Source organism: Lygodium microphyllum, chromosome 24 (genome assembly GCF_053477565.2).
Source record: "Lygodium microphyllum isolate KBCC chromosome 24, Lygodium_microphyllum_v1.1.10, whole genome shotgun sequence".
NCBI classification, from domain to species: Eukaryota; Viridiplantae; Streptophyta; class Polypodiopsida; order Schizaeales; family Lygodiaceae; genus Lygodium; species Lygodium microphyllum.
The window spans coordinates 65,162,772-65,177,316 of NC_141158.1; the positions used below are offsets into that span (position 1 = coordinate 65,162,772).

General features: G+C 43.6%; 1 protein-coding gene across 3 annotated transcripts in view; it reads left to right on the forward strand.

Annotated features, from left to right (window-relative positions):
• The window catches only part of LOC148015173 (GPI transamidase component Gpi16 subunit family protein), a 78,564-nt gene that overhangs the window by 27,598 nt on the left and 36,421 nt on the right, over positions 1-14,545 (forward strand). For all 3 annotated transcript variants that reach the window (XM_087665095.1, XM_087665094.1, XM_087665093.1), the window contains exon 3: positions 13,976-14,137. In XM_087665095.1, the coding sequence (XP_087521221.1) occupies positions 13,976-14,137 (162 nt within the window). The remainder of the gene's footprint in view (positions 1-13,975; positions 14,138-14,545) is intronic.

A 14,545-nucleotide genomic window follows, 5' to 3' on the forward strand; every position in this document is an offset into this window, starting at 1 on the left:
CAACCAAGATAGCAAGTTGTTAATGCTAATTTGCAAGCTGAAATGCCAGGACAACAAGGTGAGAATGGAAATTTGCAGGCTCAACAACGAGCAAACAATGACCATTGGGTTAGGAGATCGTCTAGGGCTACTAGACAACCTGATAGATTCATTCCTGGTGCAAACAATGCAGCTGATTATGTAATATTGAGAGACTGTGGTGAGCCGTCTTGTTTTCAAGAAGCAATGGACAGACAGGATATCAAGAAGCGGTATAAAGCCATGTTGTTAGAGACGGAATCTCTTGAGAAAAATGGCACTTGTGACTTAGTGTAGTTGGCTAAAGGACAGAAAACCCTTCCATGCAAATGTGTTTACAAGATTAAGGTTACTTCTAGTTCCTCGCTAAAGTACAAAGCAAGATTGGTTGCGAAGAGGTACAAGGAGGAACATGGAGTTGACTTTGATGAGATCTTCTCTTCTGTAGTCAAGATGACTACATTGAGAACTATTTTGGGCTTGGTTGCAGCTGAAGATATGGAGCTCATACAAGTGGATGTAAAGATTGCATTCTTACATGGTGATCTGCATAAAGACATATATATGCAGTAGCTTGAAGGATTTGTGGCAAAAGGAAAAGAGAAGATAATATGTAAACTCAAAAGGAGTTTGTATGGGCTTAAACAAGCACTAAGAGAATGGTATCAAAAGTTTAATACATTTATGCAGTCTCAGGGTTTTCATAGAAGTCAAGAGGATCACTGCTTGTATACCAAGAAGGCAGTAGATGGCAGTCGGATTATCTTGGTTCTGTATGTTGATGACATGTTGATTGCTGGCAGGGATACTCATGCCTTGGACTCACTGAAGCAAAGTCTTCATGATGGCAGCTTTGACATGAAGGATCTTGGTGATGCAAATCACATTCTTGGCATGCGAATACTCAGAGATAGGTCAAAAGAATTACTCTATCTATCTCAGGAGGAGTATATCTCCAAGGATTTGCAACGTTTCAATATGGAAGGGGGGAAAACAATTGGGGTTCCATTGTCTCCATATGTGAAACTCAGTGCAGAGGACAACCCTACATCTGATGATGAGAAGGCTGAAATGGCCAAGATACCATATACTTCAGCTGTTGGCAGTTTGATATATGCTATGGTTGGTACACATTCTGACATTGCCTTTGCAGTGGGAGTGGTTAGCAGATACATGACAAACCCTAGTAAAAAGCATTGGGAAGCAGTGAAAGGTATTATGAGATACCTCAAAGGCACAAAGGATTTGTGCATCTGCTTTGGAAAGCAGAAGGCATCTGTCATTGGCTTTACGGATGCAGACTATGCTGGTCATGCGGATTGTAGAAAGTCCACTTCTAGGTGTGTGTTTACCTTCACAGGAGGAGTAGTCTCTTGGATCTCTAGGCTACAAAAGTGTGTTGCATTGTCTACTATAGAGGCAGAGTATATGGCTGCCACTGAGGCATGCAAGGAGACTTTATGGCTTTCATGTCTGGTGGGAGAGCTTGGCATTACAGAGTTACCTGTTCTCCATTGTGATAGTCAAGAGTGCTATCATGCTAGCACGGAATCCCATCTGTCATGCAAAGACGAAGCACATACAAGTGAAGTATCACTTCATTAGAGATGTACTTGACAGCAAGAGCATTGATCTTGTCAAAGTGCATACAGATGATAATGCTACAGATCTTCTCACGAGGGGTCTTCCAGCAAAGCAGTTGGCTCATTGCTGACAGACATAGTTGCCTTCGTACGTCGTACAAACAGGTTCATACGGTACCAACCGTATGGTGCCATACGGTACGTATCTGTACGAATTCGTACGAATTGTTGGGTCTATTTGGGCCACGTTGATTGTGCCACCTGGATCTCGCGTCCCACGTTTTTTGCGCCCCCGCTTTTACTCCGCCTGCCTACGTGGTACTTTTTGGAGGGTGGGAAGCCTTGGATACCTCACCCCACCCCCTTTTCCAGCTATGTACTCCCTTCCCTAGCCCTCTTTGGATTCCTTCTAGTTGGTAGCTCTCTCTTTGACCGTTGACCCCTCTTTGACTGTTTGAACTTTGACCCTTCTCTCATCTACAAAAGGTGCTCCTCTCCTCCATGCTTCAACACCAATTCAGCAAGCACTTGTGACTTACCATTCTCATCTTCCTCTCTTGGATCTTGATTCTTGAATGGACTTGTGATTTGTCATTCTCAAATCTCACCTCCCATCCGCTCTTTCCCGCACCTTATCAAAGGATTTGCCATTCTCAAATCTCATCTCCCATCCTCTCTATCTTGCACCCTATCAAAGCATTTGCCATTCTCATCTCCCATCCCCTCTCTCATTCTTGCTCTTTCAACTTTACCCCAACCCTCGGGCCTCTCAAGTCTCCCTCTCAACTTTCAAGAGTCGAGACTCAAGCATCTCTCTCTCTCTCTCTCTCTCTCTCTCTCTCTCTCTCTGTGGCCTCTTTATCCGTCATCGGGACCATGACTTGTGAGAAGCATAAGGCCTTCAATTTGCATGCGATCCATGTGGAGAGGGACACAAAGAAGTCAAACTCCCACCATTTGACATGCAAGTATTGTGGGAAGCGCTATATAAGTGGTGCAACTCGGCTTCTCCAACATCTTTCCAAGACGGGGGGGCAAGTTACTCCATGCAAGGAGATCCCTCAAAACATTACGGAGGAGATTCTTGCCAAGATGAGAGGGGGATCCACAAGGGGAGGAAGTGGCTTATCGGCACCAACTCCTATGCCTACTAACGAGGAAGCAAAAGCAATGGAAGAAGATGGTAAAAGCCATTGCCAATGTGGGTCCATGTGAAGGATGGATCTGTGTCACATACAACTGTTGAGAAACCCTTCACCCTTCACCCGCAGTTCGCGTTTTTGCATTTCTGCGTTTTGCGTTTAGGGTTTGCAGCTCCAAAAAGGGGCGCCATCCTAGACTGACTGTGCCTATTTATAGGCCACTCTCTCATTCATTCCTTATGGCTGATTCATTCAGTCCGTCGCCTTTTCTCTCCAGCCTCTCTACTACCCTCACACCCCTTCAGGAGGACATTGCGGTTCGTGGTTCGTGGCTGTCTTCATCATCTTCCTTGTGCTACGGTACCCTTGTTCCCTTGTATCACATTCACTCCATGATTCAGATCTTCATCATTCCAGTCATCAGAGTTTCTTCTCTCTTCTCTTCTCTTCTCCATGTTTGCCAAGTTCACTCCATGTTCCTCCCCGCCAACCCTACTGTCTCGCTGGTACGTCATCTTTTGACATGGTATCAGAGTTGGATCTGCTCAAACAGCAGCAAAGATCCTCCACTCTTCTTCACAGTAAAGACCGATGGCAGGTTCGGCATCCACTCTTCTTCTTCCGGTGCATCAAAATCTCGGTTTTGTAGGTTTAAGGTGTTTCAGCTTGCTGCCCACACTCTTTTCGCGGAGGACATTGCAGTCTCAGCTGTCCCTTGCTATTATCTATAGTCTACCATCTGTTTTCAGCCTATCACACACTGTTCGGAGCTGATTTCAGCATATTGACTGCTGCTGCTGTTTTTTTCCTGCGTTTTTAGTCTTTTTCATTGCTGTTCGTGCTTCACACTACCCTCACACCCCTTGAGGCGGACATTGCGGTTCGTGGTTCATGATGGCTGATCTCTTCCTTCAGCAAGGCATACTGGTATCCATGGCTTCTTTACCAATAGATGACCAAACTACTGGGTGCTCCTATTGTGGCATCACCGGATACACCACCGATGCTTGCCGACTTCGACCTTTGCTCCCCACCCCCTCGGAGTATATGCATCTTTCACCAGGCACTCCTTGTGCCGCCTCTCCTTTCTGGGGCATAGAGATCGTTCTACATCGGCTATCAGAGTACTATGATCAAGGCAATAAGACGCATCCGATGCGCACTAAGTCCTGTCTAGCACATGGAGGATCGATTGGTGCTATGACCTCTTGGAGATCGTTGCAATGTCAGCGGCAGTCTTCTCCCATCTATTTTCGGGTACAGTGGCTACTACGGCTTGCGGTTTTGCAATCCACTCCATTAAGAGAGAGAGATTGTTTGATATCGTCTCCTCGTCAGTCCGCTTCTTCGAGAGACAATGGCTGCTCGACTCCTTCCTCTTCTTCGGCTACCCAGTTCGCTCCACTTAGAGACAACGATTGTTGCCCACCTCTTGCTCATTCTGAGCCCCACCCTTCCCCACTCTCGACTACTCAGGTTCGAGGGGCTACCTTTGGGAGCTCTTCGGCACTGCAGATACCTTCTTTGGCCCGATCGGCAACACTTCCTTCGTGATCAGACATTTCAGAGTCCGTGATCCATGAGTTTTTGGATTCCCTATCTACTTCAGAGGGGGATGCTATTTCTTTTTCCTCAGAGGGGGCATCTACTTTTTCTTTGACTTCAACAGAGGCCCCTCCACCTTCCACCTCGGAGGGGGAACCTACTCCACATGAAGTTCTTCACCCATCCTCTACTTTCTTGGGGTGGCTGTCTTCGACCAGTCATCTCTTCTATTGATACCTAGGATCTTCAGGTACCACCTAGATCGGGACTTGGAGGTTCAGCTGCGACTTGGTTACGAGGCCTTTGTATTCCTTCCAGTATGGATGCACGGAGCTAGTGGCTTCTTTCCCGAGGTTGAGTTTCGGGTTCTCCAGTTCACTCTGTCTACTGTTCTTTACTATAGGTTCCCTTTCCGGTGGAAATCTTGGATCTTAGGAATCCTCTACATCTTTTTCCTCCTCTTCTCTTCTTGCCTTGGTCACTAGGTTAGCATGGAGCCACCTCCCAAGATCGAGTACGGGCATATCCTTATGGTTCTCGGAACCCCACAAAGTCCAACATTCCTCTTATGCATTGCATGTTTTTTTTATCTTTGTACTAGGGCTCTTGGACAAGTGAACAATTTTTCCACGAGGGACACTGTCCAAGTGGCACCTGTTGCATGAGCATTCTTCAGTATGTAGCATTGCATCTCCACCTCACTCTTCTCTTGTTCCCCTTTTTGGGCCTGAGAGGGGGTATTGAGAAACCCTTCACCCTTCACCCACAGTTCGCGTTTTTGCATTTGTGCGTTTTGCGTTTAGGGTTTGCAGCCCCAAAAAGGAGCGCCATCCTAGACTGATTGTGCCTATTTATAGGCCACTCTCTCATTCATTCCTTACGGCTGGTTCATTCAGTCCGTCACCTCTTCTCTCCAGCCTCTCCATTACCCTCACACCCCTTCAGGAGGACATTGCGGTTCGTGGTTCGCGGCTGTCTTCATCATCTTCCTTGTGCTATGGCACCCTTGTTCCCTTGTATCACATTCACTCCATGATTTAGATCTTTATCATTCAAGTCATCAGAGTTTCTTCTCTCTTCTCTTCTCTTCTCCATGTTTGCCGAGTTCACTCCGTGTTCCTCCCCTCCAACCCTACTATCTCGCTGGTACGTCATCTTTTGACAACAACGACATGAGGACGAGAAAGATTGATGAAGAGAAGGAGAGGATTGATAGAGCCCTTGATCCTATTCGGGCTGCATGGATAAAATATGGTTGCTCCATTCTCACCGACGGATGAAGTGAACATAAGAAATGGGGCAGCATCAACATACTCGTCTCATGTCTACTTGGCACTTACTTTTTGCGGGCCGTAGATACTGGCAAGAGGCGGAGAAAAATGACGGGCGCATTCATCTACCGTTGCATTCGACAAGCCATCAATGAGGTATACATTGCAATTTGTGTTTTAAATTTGTTTCACTTTCTTTCATTAGGATAATATTATGATTCATAATTGAAATTTGATTTATACATAACTTGTAATTTGTAAATTGTAGTTGTAGGTGGGCCCCTCAAATGTGGTGCAAGTTGTTATCGACAATGCATCGAATTGTCGGTGTATGGGCCGTTTGCTTGAGGCCGAGTTTCCTAAGATTGTGTGGACTCCATGTGTAAGTCATTGTTTGGACTTGCTCATGGAGGACATTGGGAAGCTCAAGTGGGTGAAGAGGGTGGTCCGCAAAGCTACATCAATTGTCACATTCTTCACGGTAAAGGTAAAGGTGTTTGCGATGTATCGTGAGCATAGCACACTGGAGTTAAAGAAGCCTTCTTCAACTCGCTTTGCTTACATGTGGTTATTGCTGGAGTGTCTTTATGAGGTGCGGTCCGCCTTGTGCCAGATAATGGTGTCCACTCTATGAAATGAGTGGGATGGGCATGACACAGAGGAGGCCAAAGCCATGCAACGCTTGTGCCTTAATGAGCAGTTTTGGCAAAAAGTCCGTACTGTTGTCATTGTCGTGACTCCCTTTTATAGGGTGTTATGTATGAGTGATTGCGAGGGGTCCACCATGGGCCTTCTCGTTCACTTCTTTAGAGCGGCATTGGCGGAGGCAGGTGCTTGTATAGTGATCACAGAGACACAACGTGCACATGTTTTAGAGATAGCAAAGAGAAGATGGGCGTGGATGCATAAGCCCATCCATGGTTTTGCCGCAGTGGTATATCTGGCCTATAAGTCACCGGCGGTCATGGATAGAGAGTTCCGTTCAGACCAGCTTGCTTATTTGACTCGTGTGGTCCTTGTGGATGACCACAATGCAGTGCTAGAGGAGCTAGGATGCTATGCAGATCAGAGAGGGCATGTGGCTTTTGCTTCTTCCACTTGTTGGAGGAGAGAATCACTTGTGAAGCCTTTATTTTGGTGGCAAAACTTTGAATACACACTGGAGACCCTTTAGCCCTTAGCCATGAGGGTCCTTGCCCAGGATTGCTCTTCGAGTGCATGTGAGAGAAATTGGAGTGTCTATTCTCTCATTCACATGAAGATTCGTAATTGGCTTAGCACACAACAGTTAGAGCGGCTAGTCTATTGCCGCACTAACTTATGCATGATGAGGGCTATGATGAGCATGGTAGTCCGAAGCAAGTAAAGTTTAAACACTTAATTGTAACATTAAAAATTTGTTGTTTTAACTTTTAAACTTTGAACTTTGAAGTTTAAACTTTTTACTTTACAATTTAGACTTTAGTATTTACAATGATCAATCTTACGTGCATCACTGCATTGTGTAGGTGAATGTTGATACATTCAAGTTGATGTGCGACACTCTTCCGAGTATATACATAAGGAGGTGGACGAGGAGGAGATGATTTTTGCAGGGCTCTATAGAGAGCTTATAGCAGCAGATACTCGTGACACTCGCAGTCAGCATGCTCGTGGACGAGGAGTTCGAGTAGGTGGTAGTAGGGGCATGGTCATTCGATGCCCTCCATCATCGAGGAGGGGTGGTTCGAGTGGCTTGCAGACATATGTAAGGCGGGCCTCTAGTAGCTCACATCCTGTGCCTCATGATGACATCCCCCCCTTGCCTACACAGCCACCACCTAGGGAGCCATCATTTGATGATGATGGTAACCTCATCAGTGAGGATAAGTACGAGCGTGTCTCATCATAGGATGCCGAGGAGTCATCTTCAGACTTTGTTGATGAGCACTTAGATGGTTCTGATGATGATGATGCCTCATCATAGATTCATATGACATAGGTCTCTGTTTTTTTTGTATCAAATATACTAGACTGTAGTTGTATCGCATGTTTTGCGTAGTGGCTAGCCCATGCAACCGCTGACCGTGATGGTCACCCTCATGTATTCATCTTATTCTGTAATGAAATGGCTATTTCCACTTTAAACATGTATTCTATGATCTATCATTTAATGATTTATGATTTTTGTTATTTAAAAAATCATCTTAAATTTTTTTCATACTAATATCGTACCGTACCTTATAAAATCATAAGGTACCAATTAGTAGCGTATTTTATCGTACCGTACCGTATCATACCTTTCATACTTGACAACTATGCCAATAGATGATGGGAGTTGGATAGATATATGTATTTCAGCTTTGTACATAGACTTAGCTGATTCTTTTCTCCCCTTAAGGCACATTGCCTTTAGATGGGAGGTTGTTGGGAATAAAGAGCCATCATGCTTTTTATATGTGCACGGGTGTGAACACACCCTTAGCACATTTGTACTTTCATATATATATATATATATATATATATATATATATATATATATATATATATCTATCTATCTATCTATCTATCTATCTAAAAGCCTAAAGAGGTACACTTGTCATTGTACCCAAGAACATCAAGTGTCGTGCTCACTCTCCCCTCTACTCTACACTTTGCTCTCTACTCTTTGTGTGTATTATCTTGTGTGTATTATCCGTCGCGTTCACTCTCATCTCCGTATCAGGTTCTAACATGCAGAGCCCATGGTCCACACCTAGTTGGTCCATGCCATCGTAGGAGACCTCATTTGCAAATACAAAGGATAGTACATTGCCATCGAGGGATCATATCTCGCGCGAGATACCAATCTTTTCAATGAAAAATTTTGCAATATTTGTCGAGGGATGGCTTTGCATACATAAAGCTTGCAAAAGTGTCAACCTCAAAGCAACGATATGGAAATTAACATCCAATGAAGCTGCTTCCCCCATCCTTTTAGGAGTAGGCACAATGCTACCAAGAAATCCACACCTGGCCCAAATGATTCCCTTTCTTTTTCCACAACACAAGCAGATAGACTGAACGAGTTCCAAAAGAGACTTCTTAGTCCAAGGAAGTAAGGGCAAAAAAAACGAGATCATACTAATCATGATGCATTGAGCAACTTTAAGTCTCACATGAAGAGGCCGATCTTGAGATTTCCAATACATAAATCGATCGTGTATCCGGGGTGACATCCAATCAAGTAAGGCATGAGGAGCTACATCCACACCAATAGGATAACCCAAGTGTGGGGTAATATCTTCTTTAGAAATCATAGCTCCTTGTCAACCCAAAGCTTGCAAATCACTCTCCGTACAAGAAATTGGTGTAGATTTTTGTGCACTAATATGAAGCCTCGAAGCTAAAGCAAAGAGATTCCACGTAACCATTACCAGATTCACATTAGTTTGATCAGCCTTGAGAAACATAAAGGAATTATCAGCCAAAGATTGACCCAAAAGTTGGGCACCATTGGGAAGAGACAAACCAACAATCTCACCTTGATTAGCCAACTTATCCAAAAAGAGAGCATTGGGTGAGTGACTTAAGGCAAATATCAAAGGACTGAGAGGGCAGCCTTGCCGAAGAGAACGAGACAAGGCAATTTCATTAGTGATTCCCCCCCATTAAGTACAATAAGTGCCACAACACCTTGACTAATGATATCAATAAGAGAAGTCATGGGAGGACCAAAGTCCATGGTAGACATGAGCTGCCGCAAGAAAGACAAGCTAACATGATCAAATGCCTTTTCAAGATCAAGCTAAAGCATAACAACCTGCTGGCGAGAGGCTTTGGCATAATCAATCCCTAGTTGAACATTCAAAACATTATGCATGATATTCCATCCCTTAATGAAACTATATTGACGTTGATGAACTAAGTGCGGAATACTTTTTGCAATCTATTGGCAATGGTTTTAGAAAATATTTTATACAAAGAATCCATAATAAAAATGGTTCTCCATTTTTCATCGAAGTCGGAGAAGGAACCTTGGGCAACAATCGAATCATTGCAATCTTCCAATTTGAAGGCATCAAACTAGAATTCCAGACTTGTTGACACAGGCAAGTTAATGGGTCCTTAAGTTGCTCAACATGGGCTGAAAACAGCTCATTAGGAAGCCCATCCCAGCCAGGGCTTTTCCCACATGGTAAATGGGACAACACATCCTCCACTTTAGCCTCTGAGAAATCAGCCTCCATCAAATCAACCCATGCAGGCTTAATCTAATTACTAACCAAGTCACAAATGTATCGAGAGTAGAGATAACAACATCAGAAAGAATCTCCTATGGACCCAACAAAGATTTATAATAGTCGATGCACATTTGAATGATACAGTCAGTAACCATATCACCTTGCTCATCCAACAAACACACAATATTTTCCCGAGCGTATTTTTGACGTAAACAAGCAAAGAATTGATGAGATTGACAATTATTATAATGCAAAGCTTCCGCTCGGGCCAGCAATTTGTATTTAGCATATTCCTCCTCTTGAAGAGATTGAACTCTACATTTCAACCATTCAATGCATGTAACCAAGTCATCAGTAGTATCCCCTGATTGATATAGAAATGACTGAGCCAACAAAATTTGTGAATGTTGCAATTCAGCTTGAAAAGAAGAAGCATGCTGAATACCATACTGTTGGGACAACACATGTGCATTATTCCTAAAAATAGCCCATGCTTCCATATCCCCAGATAGAACCCTCGAGCTAAAAGAAGCAATCAATTGCTAGATACACTCCAAAAATAGATTTTGTAGCAAAAAAGATTGATTGAAATGCAAAGGCAAACGAGCAAGCAGAGCCTTAAAGGCATGAACCGGCCCATGAGTCAATTCCAAAACCAAGGGAAAGTGATCTGACAAGACATGCTATCGCTTCACCCACATATCAATCACTACTGGAAGAAAAGAATCACTCTGACACATGTATATCCTATCAAGTCTGACCCAAGTATTTGGATGCTGAAGAGAGTGATAAGTATATCTAGACTATGAAGGATGCATCCAAGACCACATGTCTTGTTTCAAAGACATAGTTGCCATTGCATCCCAAGCCTGACGCTCAAGACTATTCATGACCGAGTGAGGTGAAGTCGCTTGATCCGCAGATACGCATGCATTAAAATTAGCCATAACAAAACCTTGATGAGCCATGGAAAGGCAATGCAAGTGATTCCAAAAATGATGGCGTTCCCGAGCAATAGAGGGAGCATAGACGTCCACTAGCCACAAAACCTCACCCTCATATATGATTTCTAGCATTAGAAATTTGCCGCGAGCATCTTGAGAAACCAAGGATGGTTGCAAGGAAGATTGAACAGCCAACATAACTCCAGATTTATGTGGAACTTGTCCACTTAAAAACATTGTATAATCCTTATATACATAAGAAGAACCTGCCAAAGCATGTTGTTTGTGCTCCACGGCTCAAAAAACATCCGAATTACCAGCAAAAGCAATTCTCCACAATTGATACTGCTTACTGCCAGAAGAAATGCCTTTAACATTCCATAAAACAAGTCTCACGATAAACAAAAAGAGAGAACTACTGAATCATAACTTTCCCCTTAACATCTGTAGCTTTAGTAGCTTGAAATCTCTCCATCTCACTATGGATCACATCCACAAGATGGGCAAGAGGCAAAGGAGGAGAAACATCTCGTCGCTAAGTCAAAGGCTGGGGATCACGCTCTTGTATATCCATGTCAGGGTCCAAAGAATGCTACAAAGCCTCAAGGCAACTATCACACTCAAAAATAAAATGGCCCAATTGGCTACATCGAAAGTAGCGTCCAGCAAATGTCCCCATTTGGGCTCAAAAACCAACGTTTGCAACCGAGGGACCTCAAAACGAATTTTAGTAGGCTGAGGTTTGCTAGTGTCCCAAAGCATACAAGCCCTGTTTCTATCACAGGAGGCCAAATGGGATTCCACCAACACCTCGCCAAGGGATCTCAAAACCAAAGGAAGAAGACGCCAAAGATGTGCAGGAAAATTAACTATCTCCACCTAGATTGGGCATGCCTGCCTAAGGACCTCCTGAAACTTTTCAAGGCCTCCATGGACCATATGGACCAGTTGACCATCCAAAAACAAAGGAATACGTTGCATAATGCGAGCATGCACATCCGGAGTACAAAAAAGGACCTCAAAAAACCCCTTTGGTCCATCATAAATCTCTTCCATGAGAGAAGCTTGCACTTGCCCAAGAACGTCATCATGATGGGCATCATCATCACAAGCATGGACTGCAGCCAAGCCCAAATCCGAGCGATCAAAGGAGTCCTGCTCGTAAAATAAAGAATGGCTACCCTCTCATGAAAGGCAGCAATCTGCTATAAAACTAGGTCAGTTCCCATGACAGCAACCGCATGATCCCCTTCCGGTAAAGAGCTCGCTTTACTCTCATTAGCATGAACATAATCAGACATAAGATTGTTGGTAGTGGCAAGCATGAACTGGAAAGACTCATCAGCCTGTGAGCAAGAAACACGAACACCTTGCTCAAGCAAATCTGGAGTACACAAAACTGGTTCATCAATCATCATCTTATGGCATTTTCCCATCTCATCCCCTTCCATGAATTGACCAGAATCCTCGGCCAAAGAGTCACCATCCGACTCAACCAATTCTTTCTCATTTCATGCCCAATATGCTCGTCAAGAAAGGCCACATCAATACCACTTAACGCCTGCATATTAGCCATAATAACTCTCTCTCTCTCTCTCTCTCTCTCTCTCTCTCTCTCTCTATGTGCTGGTTACAAGATCTGTTCTCAACCCTGACTGGCTGTCTCAGTGTCTGTACAGAACCTGCCTCTGTCTTCAGACCTGTGTGTAGACTGCACCTGTTATGCAGTCAAGCTGTGCTGGACTGCACTTGTGCAACAGACCTCACGATGTGCCTTCAGACCCTCTATGCAGGTTGTCAGTCTGCAATTTGTCAATCAAGCAGGTTTTCCCTGAAGCAGGTCGTCAGTCTGCTGGTGATCTCATCAGTCTTGAAGTGAGCAGTCTTTTCAGCTGTTTGCCATCTCCTTCCAGAGTTTGCGATAGGGCAGAATAGATCTCCTCTCTGTGCTGTACGCCAAAGGTGCCTCACAGGCCGCAGGTATACAGTGTGCCATCATGGACAGCATTTCCTCTCTCTCTCTCTCTCTCTCTCTCTCGGCCGGCTATAATCTATTCACTGTTGGGAGCTATCTTGGACTGCAGGCAAGTGTTTTTTCATCGTGGATGCAAAAATTGATGCTGTTATTATAGATTCGGTCAGATTCTGTATACATACACTCTCTCTCCTGAGAGGGCTGCTATTTCGCTGTTGGGAGCTATTTTGGGCTGCATACAAGTGCTTTTTCATAGTGGATGCAAAAATTGATGCTGTTATTACAGATTTGGTCAGATTTGATGCCTGAAGGTTAGGATTGGTGAGAGTAATCCGGACACACTAATGGGGCAGCGCAGGGCTAATCTGCATGAATTGGCATAGAGATATTGGTTGCTGTTTGGGATTCTTTGCTGCTGAATTAGGGCTTTCAGTGGGATCTCCTGATTGAATGTCAGAGATCTAGAGCATGGCCTCAATTCTAGTAGTTTAGCATGTTCTTCTAACTAGAAATTTCCAGTATAAGGTAACGTAATACCATAAGGGGCGCTGACATTTGGGACCAGTCTTTCTTTGTCTCTAAGCAGGAGCACTCTAGCTCACACCTCTATGTGGTCTATTTCATGACTTGTTTGATTAAGTAAATGTGCTTGTAGATTAGTAGTTAATACTTCCCTTTGGTTTCTAAATGCCGGTTTCAAGGGGCAGCATCACTCAGATAACCCAAAGAGCACCAACAAAAACATGATATCATGGGCCAAAAAAAAAAGAGCTCCTGCAAGAAACAAAGACCCAAGGTGCAGAAGAATTGTCCCATCTTGCAATTGTGATCACCAGCAAGATGCAACAGCTCATTTGAAGATGAAGGGATAGTGCACAAGTGCATCAAATTTTAAATAATGAATCAAGACAGCGAGGGATGGATTTACTCAGCCAAATCCACAAGCCAAAAAAGAGTGAGTCCAAATAAACCTCTAAGGCCAATCACCAAAGCAAGCCAAAGCTGGGGGTGTACAAATTAGTCTAAAACAGGCTCTTGTAGACATTAAAAAGGAAAAACCACACTATTCAAATATAAATTCATGGTAAGACAGACCAATAAAACTTTTGCTTTGTACATTTTTTTGTCACAGATATTCTTACATGAGCCAAGAGCATACTTTCAGATAGAGTTCAAAATGTTTACTCATAAGAAGATGGTTTCCCTGCTGTTAGCTGGCTGTGAACTTGTTTCCAGAATTTTACAATTTGATCAGCCAGTTTGAAAAGTATTGTTTGGTTTGACATATGTTACAGGGCTTTCTACGCATTGATGAACATCCTCCTGATGCTAACAGAGGCTTTGATCTTCCTTCAGCACTGATCACTTTTCCTGATCAAAACTGTGAAAGACATTATGAGCTTCTTATTTCTGATAATGAGGAGGCTCAAGACTCTCAATTGCTAAAAGATTTTCAGGTAGAAGCTCGATAGACAATTTATTGCCTCTTGCTATCTCTTGTTGTTTTGAAAATACTGCCCTAGGTGGACAAGCAGTAACGTGAAAATAAGAACTCTGACTGCAAATGATTGATACAAATACAAGAGGCATCATGTTAGGCATGGTAAGCTAATAGCTTTGCTAAGGGTTTGTTTGAGGAGGGTTGGGAGCTAAGTAGAGTCAGAAAAACTCAAGTTATTTTTGCTTAGATGTCTAGTTTTCTGGCACAGATTTCAAAGTCCCTCTGGGGTGTTTCAAACTCATGTATTGTCTTCTTCTGTATGGCCTTCCCAATACTCCTTTCACAAAATTGAGCCTCTAGGTGACTGATGCAGTAGTTGGACTCTACATGGAAGGGATGATGTCTTTGATGAAGATATCTCTTC